Here is a 17,342-nt window from a genome sequence, read left to right as displayed (position 1 = left end):
ACAGGAGACCTGCCTCGTCCATGTATACTCAGCTTTGTAAAAACTGAGAATGCGCAGGAATGGAGGCCTTTATTGCAGCAGCGGCCCAGGAAAAGTGCCAGGCTTCAGCTAAAAGAGAGCTTCTGCTGGCGGGGCTTGGGCCCCCTGCCAGCTCAAGTATGTGGGGTTGCGAGGGGGGATGGGGTAAAATTTCCCTCCCCCCCCCCCCACACTCACTTTGGGCTCAAGCTCCCCAAAACCTGAGGTCTGGCTATGCCCCTGCTTCAGGGTAATCTTTTTCAATCATTATCCAAATTTCCCCAAGGTTTCCTAGCTCATCAAGACCTCTGTGTTAGAGAGGGTACAGAAAGCATGGCTCACAGGTTTACATGGTGGATTTGCAGCTATGTCTCTTATCTTCCAGTGGTTAGCTGAATTTGAAATTGTTTCCATTATATGATAAAATGTGTCTTTGACTCCTGGAGAGGGAATACAGCAGGAGGGGGCTGGAGGTTGACTGTGGGAAGAGAGACAGTAGGAGGGGGAAAGAGAATGAGTCTGGAGAGGGGACAGAGCAGGAGAGGGTGGATGGTGAGTGTGGGGAAGGGACACAGCTGGAAAGGGCAGAGTGTGAATCTGGGAAGGGAGTACAGTTTGGGTGGCAGGGTAAACCTGGGCAGGGGACACAGCCAGAAGGGACAGAGGGTGAGTCTGGGGAGGGGATAAGCAACAAGAGAGCAGAGGTAAGGCAGGATACAGCAGGAACCAAGGGGTGAGCAGGAGCAACTCTAATGCCAGGAGATGGGGGTGGGGTTTAGAGAGGTGAACGCAAAACAATAGGCAGACAGAGTATAAACAACTGAAAAACTCCACTTTTACCTTATTTGTTTTTCAGCCATTTAATTCCAAAGGAATGCAAGTATGAAGAGAACTCCTCCAACCACCTGCAGGGGCTTTCACTCTAACTCACCGACCCTTAAGAGAGAAAAACAAAACAACAGATTTAGAGAATTCTATGTGGCCTTTCTCTGCCCTACATCATAGACCTATCATGCAACCTCTCGCTGTACCCTTTCCCATTCAGTTCTCATCAGGGAATTATCTGTGAAGGCATCTGGCTTTAACCCTGTCAATCCAGGTCTCATTGGGAAGTCACATCATGCACTGCCTCTCTCTGCTCCATCCTACTACTACTACTACTACTTAGCATTTCTATAGCGCTGCTAGGGTTACGCAGTGTTCTTATCATGGAGCCATCATGAAGCCTCTTACATTACATTTTTCTATTCAGTTCTTATCAGGGACTCATCACTCACAGGTCGTTCATGTTATTTTCAGTAATCTATCATGCACAGTCTCTACTGCTCTGGTTCTCATCAGAAAGTCATCATGCACGGCCTCTCTGAACCCATCAGAGGCCCATTATGATCAACTCTCATCAGAGTGCAATTATGTTTGGTTTTTCTCCTTAATTCCTAAGCAAAAATACAGAGAAATTACAGGGCTCATTTTCGAAACAAAAAAACGTCCAAAAAACAGCACAAAACGGCAGATAGACAATTTTTTTTTGCAACAATGTCCACATTTCTATTTTCAAAACTCATTTTAAGATGGTTTTCTATGTAGTTCATCTAAATCTCAAGGGGGCATGTTGGAGGCATGTTTTGGGCAGGACTAAGGTGGGCTTATGATCTGGATATTTTTCTGCGATAATGGAATAGTGTAAAAATGTCCAGCGCAAACAATAGGATGTTTTTGGCTAGACCTGTATCAATAATGACTAAGGGCCAAAAAGATGCCCAAACTGACCAGATGACTACTGGAGGGATAAAGGCATGACCCCCCCCCTTAATACCCCAGTGGTCACTGACCCCCTCCCACCCAAGAGGTGAAACAATAACAAAAGCATTTAAATTACAAATACTAAAAACAAGAGATATTCATTGTCACATAACAATTAGCCCTGTCCAAAAGCCTGGTCAATTAAATATAATTTCAGTTTTTGCAGAAATATAAAAATGATCTTTCCTGACGGATGTCCAGAGGTATCGTATGTCAAAATCGTGGATCAGGTAGTGAGAAAACCCTTGAAGATATCCCAGATAACTACACTATCATTCCATAATCACAGAAAGAAAGACCTACAGGATTTATCCCTTCTCTTTTTTATTTTATTTTATTTATTTATTTACTTATCAAATTTAGATCCTGTTCCATCCATAGCTCTGGGTGGGTTACAAAAGAAAATATACACAATACTCTGTTCTTAATCTTTCTTAATGTAAGAGCTCAAAGAAGGTACTTGCCAACTTGCGGTACTTACGAGATAGTTCCTGGATATCAGCGACACTGTGGCTTGTGGTGAGGCAGTCCAGGGGCAGAGTCAGGGTGGACCTGGAGAGTATCTGGGTGCTGCCAATTTTTAATGCTGGTACCCAGATAACCAGCTGGGCAAGAAGGACCACATAAAATGTAGTTTTAACTATGTCTGCTTAGTTATTTGGATACTGCCACTGAATTTTGGCGCACCTAGGTGACTTCAAGGAGCTGCCCATACCTGGATAAGGGCCCCACAAGGCTTCCCTATCTCCTGCCCATTCCCCCAACCCCTTCCAACAGTCATAACAGTCTGATCACTAAAAACCAACCTGTCCTAAATTCCAGATAACGAAACTTATACCAGAACTGGACAAAACTGAACCCTCGATACTTGATTGCTTAATTTACTCTGTCACCATTGAACTTTAACGCAATACCACTTTATTTCTCATTCCGGAAATGAATTCTCTATACCTGACTGCTTAAAGTACTCTGTCACTTATGAACTTTAATGCAATACCACTCTGTATTTCTCATTCCGATAATGGCGATCGCCACTACAGCATAATGTAAGCCACATTGAGCCTGCATATAGGTGGGAAAATGTGGGATACAAATGCAATAAATAAATAAACTGTGTGTGCAATACACTGACAGTGCTTTATCCATAATAATCAAAATTCTGAGACTACAGTACAGTTCTGTATACACTCACAGTCCCGGCATTGTCCTTGTTCTGAAGTTGTCATCAAAACCCCTGAAAAGCTCCAGTCCAGCTAATCCATAATTATACAACCAAGATCAGGGCACAGACCATAGAAGCCCGTCTAGCACTGGCTTTACTTCCCAATTACCAGTGTTGCCACCTAGTTTCCGCTAAGCTTCTTTGGATCGATTCCTTCTAAACAGGATTCCTTTGTGTTTTTCCCACGCATTTTTGAATTCCGTTACGGTTTTCATCTCCACCACCTGCCATGGGAGGGCATTCCAGATATCCACCTATCCACCACCCTGCATCTGATGTAGCTCGTGTACTCATGTAGGTCAATGCCTCTGTTCCAGTCTCCTCTTCACTGCCACGAAGACCTCTCGCCTGACACTTAGGACACTTCAAGGGATCATGTACAAGCTCTAGGTATGCCGAGACCAATTGCAAGTATTGGTTAATGATATGGTCCTCGTGCACAGCCTGCATATTTTGAAGTTGCAGGGGCTCCTTTCCTCTGGGATATCAATGTAAAAATGGCTTCAGTGAAATCAAAGGGCTCAATAGGCCTGAATTGGTGCAGACAAGGGTGGCACCAAACAGTAAAAAAAAAAAAAAAAGAAATATGTCCGAAAAGCTAACTAGAGACAGAAGGGAAGGGCCTCCTAAAGCAATCCAACACTTCAAATGCAGAAAAAGTATTCATATTATCTAGATAGAGTTGCATCTGAAAACTTCAGAAGTTTTAGAACAAGGACAGTGCTGGGCATACCTGTAAGGTCTATGTCCTGAAAATAGCATGGACAAATCAAGATCAGGTATACATACAGTGCTGTATACACAGTCCTTTAAGTATAATAATCACTGATCTCTGACTGTACAGTGCTATAGACCCTCCCAGTCCTTTAAGTATAATAATCCCAACTTTGCAACTGTAGAGTTCTGTGTACAATCTCATGGGCCCTTTTACTAAGCCTAGAAGGCACCTACGTGCGCCCACAAGCACCAATTCAGAACTACTGACTGGCTACCGCATGGCCCGGGCAGCAGTAATTTAATTTTTTATGCACTCCCACTACGCTCACTGGAAACTTTCCAGCATGCAGCGCTAACCGGGCGGTAATCAGAATTGTACACGTGCTTACGATTACTGCTTGGCGGTAAGGTCTCAGGCCCAAAATGGATGTGCACCCATTTTCATTTTGCCGCACATCCATTTTCGGCCAAAAAAAAGGCCTTTTTTGCAAGTGCGCTGAAAAATGAACCTGCGCGCATCTAATATATGCGTGTACACCAGTGCAGGCCACTTTTCTGCGCACCTTAGTAAAAGGACCCCTTAGTCCTTTAAGTATAATAATCGCTGTTCTATGACTGTATATTTCCTTATACACTCACAGTCCTTTCATTATAATAACCATTGCTCTACGACTGTACAGTTCTATATACACTCTGTCTTTTAAGTATAATAATAACTGCTCTGCGACTGTATATTTCCATATACACTCTCAGTCCTTTAAGTACAATAATCACTGCTTTGTGACTGTATAGTTCTGTATACACTCAGTCCTTTAACTATAATAATCAGCACTCTGCGACTGTACAGTTCTGTGTAAGCTCACACTCTATTTTATTTATTTACAGTGTCTTGATATTCTTCCAACCAACTCAATGCATGCTACTGATTTTATTTACACCAAGTCATGAATTTTTTAATGTTTAAATTCTTGACTTTTTAATTAGGTAAAAAAAAGGCTTCAGAAGATCAGAATATCAGGGTTCACATCTTAACCTTCAGACATGCTCTGAGCCGCTTCCTCATGAGTCATAAAAACCTCCTCTTAAATCAATAATTTATTATCTTTTATTTATTTACTTGTATTATATTTAAATCAATTCCAAAATCTTTAATATGCAGCTTTTCTCAAAACATGTTTTAATAAAAACTTTAAATCAAGCTGGAAAAGGTCACTTATCTGTATTCCAAATTGGTACCCTGACATTCTGAGCTTCTGAGAGTGTATATAGCACTGTACAGTCGCAGAGAAGGGATTATTATACTTAAAGGACTATAAGTGTATATAGCACTGTACAGTCACAAATCTGATTATTATACTTAAAGGACTGTGAGTGTATATAGAAGGGGGGACAGACTCAAGAAAAATGTCAGGAAGTATTTTTTCACGGAGAGAGTAAGTGGATGCTTGAAATGCCCTCCCGCGGGAGGTGGTGGAAAACAAAACAGTAATGGAATTCAAACATGCGTGGGATAAACATAAAGGAATCCTGTTCAGAAGGAATGGATCCTCAGGAGCTTAGCCGAGATTGGGTGGCAGAGCCGGTGGTGGGAGGCGGGGCTGATGGTTGGGAGGCGGGGATAGTGCTGGGCAGACTTATACGGTCTGTGCCCTGAAGAGGACAGGTACAAATCAAGGTAGGGTATACACAAAAAGTAGCACATATGAGTTTATCTTTTTGGGCAGACTGGATGGACCGTGCAGGTCTTTTTCTGCAGTCATCTACTATGTTATTATCCAGCTCATAATCGAAAGTGATCGCTGGCCATTTCCCGACACAAATCGGGAGATGGCCGGCGATCTGGGAAAAGCGGCAAAATCGGTATAATCGAAAGCTGCTTTTTTGACAGCATCGCCGCTTTCCCGTCGCCTCGCCAGTGAAAGTTCAAAGGGGCGTGTCGGTGGGGAAGCGAAGGCGGGACATGGGCGGGTATGGGCATAGCTACCAGATAGCCAGCTTTCGCCGATAATGGAAAAAAAATACAGTGTTAAGCAGTATTTTGCCGGGTTTACTTGGTCCTTTTATTTTCATGACCAAACCTCAAAAAGGTGCCCAAACTGACCACATGACCACCGGAAGGAAGCAGAGCTGACCTCCATGTACTCCCCCAGTGGTCACTAACCCCCTCCCACCAAAAAAAAACACTTTAAACACTTTTTTTTCCAGCCTGTATGCCAGCCTCAAATGCCTTACCCACCTCCATGACAGCAGAATGTGTTCTGTCCTCCGACAGCCTTTTCCTGCTTGTGATGTGGCTCTGGGGTGAGTGTGACACGTTTTCTGTTATTTGCACTGCAGAGTCACATCAGCAATGCATTGTGGTTGGTGTAGGTATTGGTAGTTGGTAGGCTCTACTCCCCTGGTGCTTTCCCCCTGCTTACTGGGTCAGAGTGTGCCCTGTTTTGTTTCCTGTTGTAGTCCATGAGGTAGTGGCCATTTTTGTAAGCCAGTTTTAGTTCCCTTTCCTGTGTTACCCACATTAGAGAATGTAGTTCTTACCTTGAATGGTGCTGAAAGAGGGCATTATACACCATTGTGCCAGCTCTGACCTACTGCTCATCTTAGTACCAGGGGACTCTTTGCCAGTGGGGCACAACCTCTGATCTGCAGTTAACTGTGAGTAAACGTGCTTATTTCAAAAAAGGACTTTTTCAGAGAGGTTAGTCTTCAGGTGTGAACTGGTGCCAAAGTTATACAGCAGCAATAAGTCCTAGAGGCTGTATGCAGGTCCCTGGAGCAGTTTTAGTGGGTGCAGTACATTTGTGGGTAGTGGGTTTTGTCAGTGGCGTTCCTAGGGGACTGACACCCGGGGCGGATCGCCGATGCGCCCTGTCCTCCCCGGGTGCAGCGCCCCCCCGGAACAGCGCGAGGGCCCCCCCCCCCCCCGGAAGTAACCTGTTCCAGGGCAAAGGGAGCATGAAAATGAAGAGCTGACAGGCGCGCGGCACCCCCCCCCAGCAGCGTGCACCTGGGGCGGACCGCCCCCCTTGGTACGCCACTGGTTTTGAGGGGGGAGGGGTTGGGGGGCTCAGCTCCCAAAGTAAGGGAGCTATGCACGTGGGAGCTTTTCTGAAGTCCACCGCAGTGACCCCTAGGGAGCCCGGTTGGTGTCCTGCCATGTCAGGGGGGCCAGTGCACTAAAAATGTGGGCTCTTCCCACGGCCAAATTCCTTGGATTTGGCCGGGGTTTGAGATGGCCGACATAACTTTCCATTATCGCTAAAAACGAAGCCGCCCCTCTCAAACCCCGGCCAAATCCAAGGCATTTGGCTGGCCGGAACCGTATTATCGAAACAAAAGATGGCCGGCCATCTTTTTCGAAAATACGGTTCTGGCCAGCTGTTTGCGGCACCGCCAAAATACATCGCCGGCCATGTATTTCACCGGCGCCATTCAATTATTCCCCTCTATGTTACAGTCACAGAGCACTGATTATTATAATTAAAGAACAGAGAGTGTATACAGAACTATACAGTCACAAAGCAGTGAATATTATACTTAAAGGTCTGTGAGTGTATATAGAACTATACAGTCACAGAGCAGTGATTATTATAATTAAAGAACAGAGAGTGTACACAGAACTGTACAGTCACAATGTGCTGATTATTATAGTTAAAGGACTGTGAGTGTATACAGAACTATACAGTCACAAAGCAGTGAATATTATACTTAAAGGACTAAGAGTGTATATAGAACTGTACAATCGTAGAGCAATGATTATTATAATGAAAGGACTGTGAGTGTTTATGGAAATATACAGTCACAGAGCAGTGATTATTATACATAGGGCCCAGTTTACAAAGGTGAGCTAGCAATTTTACAACGCACTAACCGATTAGACACCCATAGGAATATTATGGGCATCTACATGGTTAGTGCAGACGCTAAAGACACTAGCGCACTTCTAGCATGCTTAGTAAACAGGGCCTTTAAAGGACTGAGTGTATATAGCATTGTACAGTCGCAGAGCATGGATTATTATATTTAAAGGACTTTGTGTATGCAGGATAAGGCAAAATAAAATTAACCCATAGAGTTTTTTTGCTGTTTTCCCAACGTGTTTTAAAACTACCATTATTTGAAAAAAAGGGGTACCAGCATACTGTTAATGACGTCAGAGTGACGAAGACTTTTGTCTAGGAAGCAATGTTGTAGACCTACAACAAGCTCCATCAAAAGTCACAAACAATCGCGGAATGCAAGGAAGTGCTGCAAATGATCTGGGACAGCCTACCACAGGCTGTTAAGAACTTGCTAAAGTGACTGAAGGTGGGGGTGGACACTTTGAGCATTCACAGTGACTGCAAAATTCTGACACTTTGTTAATTATATCGCTTGAATGACGTTATTTTACTGCATTTTAGCTTGAACATTATTAATGTGCAAAAATAGCTGGGAGGTAATGCTAAAATGTCAGTAACATCAACATAGCTTAAGATAATTCACGTTGTTTAATAGTAATATGCAAGTATGATGGCTAAATAAGTACATACAAGTTCTCATTGACATTCAAAGCGGTTAATGAGAAACGGCAAAAAACTCTAGGGTTTTTTTTTTTTCATCCAATCCTATAAATTATTTATTTATCAAATTTATATCCTGCTCCATCCAAAGTTCAAGGTGGGTTACATAGAACATACACAATAATTATACAATATCAATTTTAAAAAACCAATAAACTAATAAATAATTCACAGCATACTTTTAAATATTAACAGTGCTTTATCCATAATAATCATCGCTCTGTAACAGTCCAGTGCTGTGTACACTCGCAGTAGGTTATTAAAAATCCATAAACCATAACTTGCCTACCTGGTGTGAAGGTGGCGGATGTCACAAGCCACCTAGGTATGATTTTAGACAGTGCTAGGGAAGAGCCAACTGTCTTAGTACATGTGGGTACCAACGACATAGAAAAATGAGGGTGGGAGGTTCTAGAAGCCAAATTTAGGCTCTTAGATAGAAGGCTGAAATCTAGATTCTTCAGGGTAGCATTTTCAGAACTGCTCCCCATTCCATGCACAGGATCCAAGAGGCAGGGACAGCTTATATGCCGCCCATCAAAGTTATGTCTAGACGGCTTACATTTTAGAAGTAATAAAGAAGGGTTGAGAGAACAGAGCGACAGACGGTGTTTTGCTTTGTACCTATTAAGAGTATTTATGTGAATGTGGATTGTCTAGAGGGGCAGGGTTGCTACTGGGGGTTCTGTGTCATTCTATATAAGTTGAGGTGATGATATACCCCAGAGCAGGAAGACTGGTTCAGTGATGCTATAAAATAATAATTTTCATTAATCTATTCAAATTAATAGTCTGCTAATTACAAGAATTTTGGCAGATTCCATTAGACCACAGACATTAATCTGACATATATATATGAAAAACATATTATATTTAAAACAACTATTAAAATTAACTAAAAAGTACATTAAATAAAAGTCTCCATAGCCTTAATCCCAGCAACAGATCAGTCATCATCATTAAAATAATTACAATTGAAAGGCCTATTTAAAAGAGCAGAGGGCCCCTTTTACTAAGCAGCAGTAAGTCCAATGCAGGCTTACTGCTTGCTAAATAGGAAGTACCGCCAGGCTACAGCAGCAGTCCGGCGGTACTTCCCGCCCCTATCACCCTGTCATATCCAGCACTACAAAAATATATGTTTATTTTTTGTAGCGTCAGAGTGTACCCAGCAGTAATTGTGCAGTGTCATGTGCTGCCTGGTTACCGCCAGGTTAGTATGGGAGCCCTTACCGCCACCTCAATGGGTGGCGGTAAGGACTCCCCCCAAAATGGCAGCACGACAAATGCTTTACTTGCTGCATGGCCATTTCCTGCAGGAAAGAGAGACTTCCCTTTTACTCACTGCAGTAAAAGGGGGCCTCGGCGCGCGTGAAAAACATACACCGGTGCCAGCACAGGCCCCCTTTTGCCGCAGCTTGGTAAAAGGGGACCAGAGTAAAAGCTCTCAAAAATGATCAGATTGTTGATGGATCTTATTTCAACTGAAAGCCAATTCTGAAGTTTGTGGCCTACATTTGAACCTGTTCTTATATAGTTCTGTCTCTTTTTAACCTTTTTAAAGAAGGGTATATCAAGCAAAAATATCAGTTTTATTGGAGGGTTGTATTTGTCCAGAGCTTTTTCTGGTAGCATTTTTATAGCCAGTTTAAACCTTCTAGATGAACATAATCTCAGGTCAAGGTGAGCACAGGCAAAACTGTGTTCTACTTCTTGCTGAATTAGGAGACAGATATTTTCCCTGGAAAATCATATTTGTCTTTTCCAGCTTTATCTGTAGAACCCAAAATTTATAGTAAGTCTCTAACAGGTTAAGGTACTCTTTCAAACCTGGGATAGAGCAGATGGTCTCCGAACAGCAAGCACTGATTTGATCTCTGAGTCATTCGTTTTATATCAAATTTATTAATTGCCTCCCCAATACAGCTCTAAGCGGTTTACAGAATGTGTAAGGTAACAGGACCAATAAATGAAATATAAGACAGGGGCTGACAATCTCTCCGGTACTTCACCATCATTGATGTGGATATTAAAGAGGGAAAGAGCAGATCCCTGTCTGTGATCCTACACTCTGTCTCTTTATCTTACAGCTGAATTTATTTATTTATTTATTCATTCATTCTTGTATCCCACTATTATCCAAAACTGGTTTCATGGATGTTCACTGTAGCACAGATTCCCTCTCACCCCACCCCACTGATTATAGTTTGAGGTTGAGACCAGATCGAATCGGGAGCACTTCTAATTGCTTTTCCAGGACAATAGATGGCATTTCTTCTGCTGTCTCGTCCCCTCCCCGCTCTCCTTACCTTTGCTTGTGTCCTGCGGGTCTGAGCACTAGTGCTCTGTCTGTGCCGTTACCCAGCGCCCCAGTAACCTTTGCTTAGCTTCGTCCAAATCACGTGCTATTAAACTGCTTATCTAGAAACCACAATCTGTTCCTTCTCCGGAGCCAGGGAGGGCACTTTATGCAAACAGACGGCTATCAAGGTTTGTGCTGCATGGGGGACTGGAAATCCCGAGAAGTCAAGAGTCTGCAGAAAGAGAAACAGGAATAGAAAAAGAAATGAATCACCCCCCTCTGGACTGTGCAAAATTCAATAACATCAGCTGACTTGAGAGAAACTCAAAGAAAGAGCGTGAAATCTCTGTATAATCCTGCGAGAAACCACAGCTACAGTAGTAAAATGTTGTATCCTGCCGCCCAGCCAGAAAAGTAATCTGAACAGGGATGATATGGACCGGCAGCAGAAGCTGAGACTTGCTCATCCTTTCAGTACCCTCTATCTTACTAGCACTGGTATGTATTTTTCTTCCTATTTTAACGGGGGGGGGGGGGGGGGGGGGCGGTAATTTTATAACAGCGCACCTGTAAAAATTCCTCTTATTTCATAAAGGCAACATAGGTGAAGCTTCTATTATAACCCCAGGGCAGGTGCTTATTTTCTAAACTACAGACGTACCTTGCAACTCTCTGGAGGCTTTACTACACCCCCCCCCCCCCCCAAAAAAAAAAAAATACCTATGTGTGCTCATGTCAGATCTTATGCACACATTCACCCACGGCATTTATTTGAATTAGTTTATGACTTGCCTAGTTGCCAAAGTTCAAGGTGAGGTACAGAAAACATACCTAATTACATACCCTAATGTATAGTGATGATTTTAAAACCCTGTGATTTTTTGGGGGGGATTAATAACTGAGCACAAGGGGGAAAAAACTGAAACAGGCTTAAACTGGAGCAGCCAACCAACTGGAAGTTGAAATGAACATGGCCAGCTTGGTCAGTTTTTATTAAAGGAGGTTGGCAGTTGGCAGGATCCTTAAATTGGGTGTCTAACTGCCAGCCATCCACTAACCACCAAACTCCTTCACGTCCACGAGTCTACACATCCTTCCTGTATGTAGTGAGTGTGGCACAGAGAACTCTTCATTAATCTCAAATCCTAGCAAAGGAATCCCACGCATCTTCCACAGAAACACACAGTTTTAGAGCCTATTAGTGCTACTGGAGATATAGAAACTTGCTTTCAGGATGGGGAGGCAATATTCCAGCGGTCTGCTGTTGAGCTTTGAGATTTTTCTACCTGCTTATGAATCCTTGGTCTCATCCTCGAAAGTCACTGATGTAGCCAATATTATGGACACTTTGCTCATCCATGGTAAATTTGAGTCATTGGAGAATGTGGCCAGGGTTCAGACCCTGGGATTTCTTAACTTTCCTAGGACTTGTTTACTGTCCTTTCTGTAATTATTTAACATGAATCTAACATAGTAAATGACAGTAAAGACCTGTATGGTCCATCCAGTGAGCCCAACAAGAAAAACTCATTTACATGGTATGTGATACTTTATATGTATACCCGAGTTTGATTTATCCTTGCCTTTCTCAGGGTACAGACCGTAGAAGTCTGCCCAGCAATGTTCTTGTACTAAGTTCTGAAGCTAACGTCAAAGCCCCTTAAAATTTACACTCCAGCCCATCCCTATCTATTCAGTCACGATCAGGGCATAGACCGTAGAAGTCTGCCCTGCTCCCGTTTTGTTTCCCAATTACCGGCATCGCCACCCAGTCTCCGCTAAGACTCCGCAGAACCATTCCTTCTAAACAGGATTCCTTTGTGTTTATCCCACGCATGTTTGAATTCCATTACCGTTTTCATCTCCACCACCTCCCGCAGGAGGGCATTCCACATATCCACCACCATGAAAAAATACTTCCTGACATTAGTCCTGAGTCTGCCCCCCTTCAACCTCAATTCATGTCCTCTAGTTCTACTGCCTTCCCATCTCCGAAAAAGGTTCATTTGCGGATTAATACCTTTCAAATATTTGAACGTCTGTATCATGTCACCCGTTTCTCCTTTCCTCCAAGGTATACATGTTCAGGTCAGCAAGTCTCTCAGTCTGAGGGATATCCTTGAACTGTTTAAGTGGAAGGCTGGCGGTAAGGTCTCAGATCCGAAATGGTTGCACGGCAATTTTCATTTTGTCGCACATCCATTTTTGGCCAAAATGTAAAAGGCATTTTTTTTACAGGTGTGCTGAAAAATGATTCTGCGCGTGCCCAAAACATGCGTCTACACTACCACAGATCATTTTTTCAGCGCGCCTTTGTAAAAGGGCCCCATAATTATTAAATGAGCGGCCAATTGGCATTAACAACCAATAATTGCTATAATTGGTGTTCCTAATTGGCACTAATTTGCATGCACATGACAGTATTCTACAAATTGAGCATGCAAAATCCATAGCACACAACTGCAAGGATCCAGGAGGGTGGGGGTATGAATAGCATTTACCTTGTCCACTGAGCCCTCCAAAACCTATCCAAAGTGGTATCCGGGGATTTCCCACTCACCAATTCCCCCCCCCCCCCCCCCCCCCCCCCCCCGGACAGTTCCCACCTAGGGCCATTCCCACCGGGACAATTCCCACCCAGGACATCTTTTTTTTTTAAACCTTATCTTCTTTTCTTTTTATTCTGCTAGTATGACTTTTTTCCCATGAGCCATGGCAGTGCGTCATGTTGCGTCATCTTGCAGGAAGAATCATCCATCTGGAAGGCGCTGTGTTGCACTGAGAAAGCGGGAATGTCCCGGGGTTGTGGAGCCACTAGGATCATTTGTGCAGTGCCAGCATACGGATGTACACAGAGGAAGTATAATAATGGTGTTTCATTTTGAGGGGCTGATTATTATAAGGATACCTAGCACATGTTGTGGGCAACATTCAGAGTTTCTATCAATTTATTTACTTATTTTGCAGCTTTTAAAATCTTTTTTTTTTTTAAGTTTACTTGTAGGCAGTTAGGGGGGGGTGTGGGGGCTCCCCCCCCCCCCAAGTGAACTGCATGTCTGGAAGGGGAAAGGGATGTGTAAAAGATGATGTTTGGAGGGGATCTGCCCAGTCCCCCAAAATGCTCTGGAAGGGGAAGGAGATGTGATGGAGGTCTGTAGAATAGTGAGTGGAGTTGGACAGGTGGATGTGAGGCATCTGTTCGTGCTTTCCAGGAATGCTAGGACTGGGGGCATGCGATGGGGCTACAGTGTAGTAGATTTAAAGTGAATCGGAGAGAATATTTCTTCACTCGGCGTGTGGTTGAACTCTGGAATTCGTTGCCGGAGAATGTGGTAGGGGTGGTTGGCTTAGCGGAGTTTGAAGGAGGTTTGGACAGCTTCCTGGGGGAAGGGTCCATGGACCGTTGTTGAATGGACTTGGGGAGGGTCCACTATTTCTGGGATAGGCAGTATAAAATGTTTTGTACATTTTTGGGATCTTGCCGGGTATTTGTGACCTGGATTGGCCACTGTTTGGGAGGGGTTTCAGTTTCCACCTCGTGTGACAGGAAGAGGGAGAGAGGGATCTGGGCCCCCCATTCCATAGTGCACTGCACCGACCACTACACTACTCCAGGGACCTGCATGCTGCTCTAGCAGACCTGATTTTAACATCTGAGGCTGTCATAGAGGCTGGTAAGTCATATTTTTATTCAAAGTTTTGGGAGGAGGGAGGGGGCCAGTGACTACTGGGAGTATTGGGGGTCACCCTTGATTTCCTCTAGTGGTCATCTGGTCACTTAGGGCACCATTTTGTGCCTTATACATTGTGAAACCAGCGAAAAGAAGGTCCAAGTCTCCCGTAAACACCACAAGAAACAACAAAAAGAACGGAAGATAACCAAGATAGACCAGATACAAATTGCAAAGAGTAAGAGCACCAAAAATCCTTTTATTACTCTTTGCAATTTGTATCTGGTCTATTTTGGTTATCTTCCGTTCTTTTTGTTGTTTCTTATACATTGTGAAAACAGGTCTAGACCAAAAGTAGTCCTGATTTGTTCCATTATGACTGTGAAACATCCAAGTGTTCGGCACGCCTTAATCCTGCCTTCAAAGCACCCTGGCATGTCCCCTTGGAGATTTGCATGCACTGCAGATGAATTGCATAGATAAACATCTGCAAACTAGGTTTCAAAAATACCAATTTGGATGTTTTTATGCCACTTTTTTGAAGTTTTTCTCTTTTGTAGTAACATAGTAGAGGACGGTAGATAAGGACGTGAACGGTCCATTTAGTCTGCCCAGCAGTTAAACTCATTATCAATTCATGATTAAACCAGCAAAGAATGTGTTATAAAATACTTGATCCTGGTCTGTCTTTGCCATTTCTGGGACATAGACTGTAGAAGTCTGCCCGGCACTGTCCTTATGTTCCAATACTGGAGTTGCCATCAAAGCCCACTCCTATCATATGAGACACAGATCTTTGAAGTCTGCCCAGCACTGGCACAGTTTTGAAATGATGCCTATATTTGGCATTGCAATCCTTGTGGGTGGCTCTGCTGAGTATAGTTGTGGAACCTGAACCATCTAAGTTAGATGGTTTGAGTTACAGCTGCTGTTTTTGCAGCCCAGTGGGAGTTCCTGTCTTATTTTATTCGATTTCAGTAAATGTAAACCGCCTTGATTTGCTTGCAAGGCAAGTGGTATATGAAATTAATAAATGATAAATGATACTCAGCCACAAAATGTATAGGTTAGATTATCACTCCTTAGACATATAGCCCCGATATTCAGCTGGCGGTAGACAGCAATATATAAGGCACTGACTGGTATGGGCTGAATTTGACCTGGATATTCAATGCAGGGTCTGTTTTGAGCACTAGCATGAGTATCCGGGTCTTGCCTGGCCACTGGAAGTTATCTGGGTGCTCAGTGCCGATACGTGGATAAATATCCAGGAAAGTTAAGACTGCTATTTGTGCCATCCTGCTTGCCTGGGTAGCTATCCCATCACCAGTGGTGCAAAAATAACTTCAGGGTCCACCCTGATTCCAACCCTGGACTGCCCTGGCACTAACTGGAGAGTGCCATGGTGGTCAGAGCAGATGTTTAACAGTACCGTCAGGTTAAAGCTGCTGCATACAGTGGGGGAAATAAGTATTTGATCCCTTGCTGATTTTGTAAGTTTGCCCACTGACAAAGACATGAGCAGCCCATAATTGAAGGGTAGGTTATTGGTAACAGTGAGAGATAGCACATCACAAATTAAATCCGGAAAATCACATTGTGGAAAGTATATGAATTTATTTGCATTCTGCAGAGGGAAATAAGTATTTAATCCCTCTGGCAAACAAGACCTAATACTTGGTGGCAAAACCCTTGTTGGCAAGCACAGCGGTCAGACGTCTTCTGTAGTTGATGATGAGGTTTGCACACATGTCAGGAGGAATTTTGGTCCACTCCTCTTTGCAGATCATCTCTAAATCATTAAGAGTTCTGGGCTGTCGCTTGGCAACTCGCAGCTTCAGCTCCCTCCATAAGTTTTCAATGGGATTAAGGTCTGGTGACTGGCTAGGCCACTCCATGACCCTAATGTGCTTCTTCCTGAGCCACTCCTTTGTTGCCTTGGCTGTATGTTTGGGTCATTGTCGTGCTGGAAGACCCAGCCACGACCCATTTTTAAGGCCCTGGTGGAGGGAAGGAGGTTGTCACTCAGAATTGTACGGTACATGGCCCCATCCATTCTCCCATTGATGCGGTGAAGTAGTCCTGTGCCCTTAGCAGAGAAACACCCCCAAAACATAACATTTCCACCTCCATGCTTGACAGTGGGGACGGTGTTCTTTGGGTCATAGGCAGCATTTCTCTTCCCCCAAACACGGCGAGTTGAGTTCATGCCAAAGAGCTCAATTTTTGTCTCATCTGACCACAGCACCTTCTCCCAATCACTCTCGGCATCATCCAGGTGTTCACTGGCAAACTTCAGACGGGCCGTCACATGTGCCTTCCGGAGCAGGGGGACCTTGTGGGCACTGCAGGATTGCAATCCGTTATGTCGTAATGTGTTACCAATGGTTTTCGTGGTGACAGTGGTCCCAGCTGCCTTGAGATCATTGACAAGTTCCCCCCTTGTAGTTGTAGGCTGATTTCTAACCTTCCTCATGATCAAGGATACCCCACGAGGTGAGATTTTGCGTGGAGCCCCAGATCTTTGTCGATTGACAGTCATTTTGTACTTCTTCCATTTTCTTACTATGGCACCAACAGTTGTCTCCTTCTCGCCCAGCGTCTTACTGATGGTTTTGTAGCCCATTCCAGCCTTGTGCAGGTGTATGATCTTGTCCCTGACATCCTTAGACAGCTCCTTGCTCTTGGCCATTTTGTAGAGGTTAGAGTCTGACTGATTCACTGAGTCTGTGGACAGGTGTCTTTCATACAGGTGACCATTGCCGACAGCTGTCTGTCATGCAGGTAACGAGTTGATTTGGAGCATCTACCTGGTCTGTAGGGGCCAGATCTCTTACTGGTTGGTGGGGGATCAAATACTTATTTCCCTCTGCAGAATGCAAATAAATTCATATACTTTCCACAATGTGATTTTCCGGATTTAATTTGTGATGTGCTATCTCTCAATGTTACCAATAACCTACCCTTCAATTATGGGCTGCTCATGTCTTTGTCAGTGGGCAAACTTACAAAATCAGCAAGGGATCAAATACTTATTTCCCCCACTA

The 17,342-nt window shown here is 43.8% G+C and overlaps 1 protein-coding gene across 5 annotated transcripts in view; it reads right to left on the bottom strand.

Moving 5' to 3' along the window:
• The window catches only part of SLC25A22 (solute carrier family 25 member 22), a 195,730-nt gene that overhangs the window by 113,248 nt on the left and 65,140 nt on the right, over nucleotides 1-17,342 (bottom strand). For 3 of the 5 annotated variants that reach the window (XM_030201271.1, XM_030201272.1, XM_030201274.1), the window contains exon 2: nucleotides 859-954. In XM_030201271.1, the coding sequence (XP_030057131.1) occupies nucleotides 859-878 (20 nt within the window). In that variant the 5' untranslated portion in view covers nucleotides 879-954. Of the gene's footprint in view, nucleotides 1-858; nucleotides 955-10,631; nucleotides 11,100-17,342 lie in introns of those variants that run through there. The other 2 variants (XM_030201269.1, XM_030201270.1) reach the window with 2 other exon arrangements.

Source organism: Microcaecilia unicolor, chromosome 4 (assembly GCF_901765095.1).
Source record: "Microcaecilia unicolor chromosome 4, aMicUni1.1, whole genome shotgun sequence".
NCBI classification, from domain to species: Eukaryota; Metazoa; Chordata; class Amphibia; order Gymnophiona; family Siphonopidae; genus Microcaecilia; species Microcaecilia unicolor.
The sequence above is the reverse complement of the archived record's forward strand: the minus strand, read 5'-3'. Positions and strand labels throughout refer to the sequence as shown.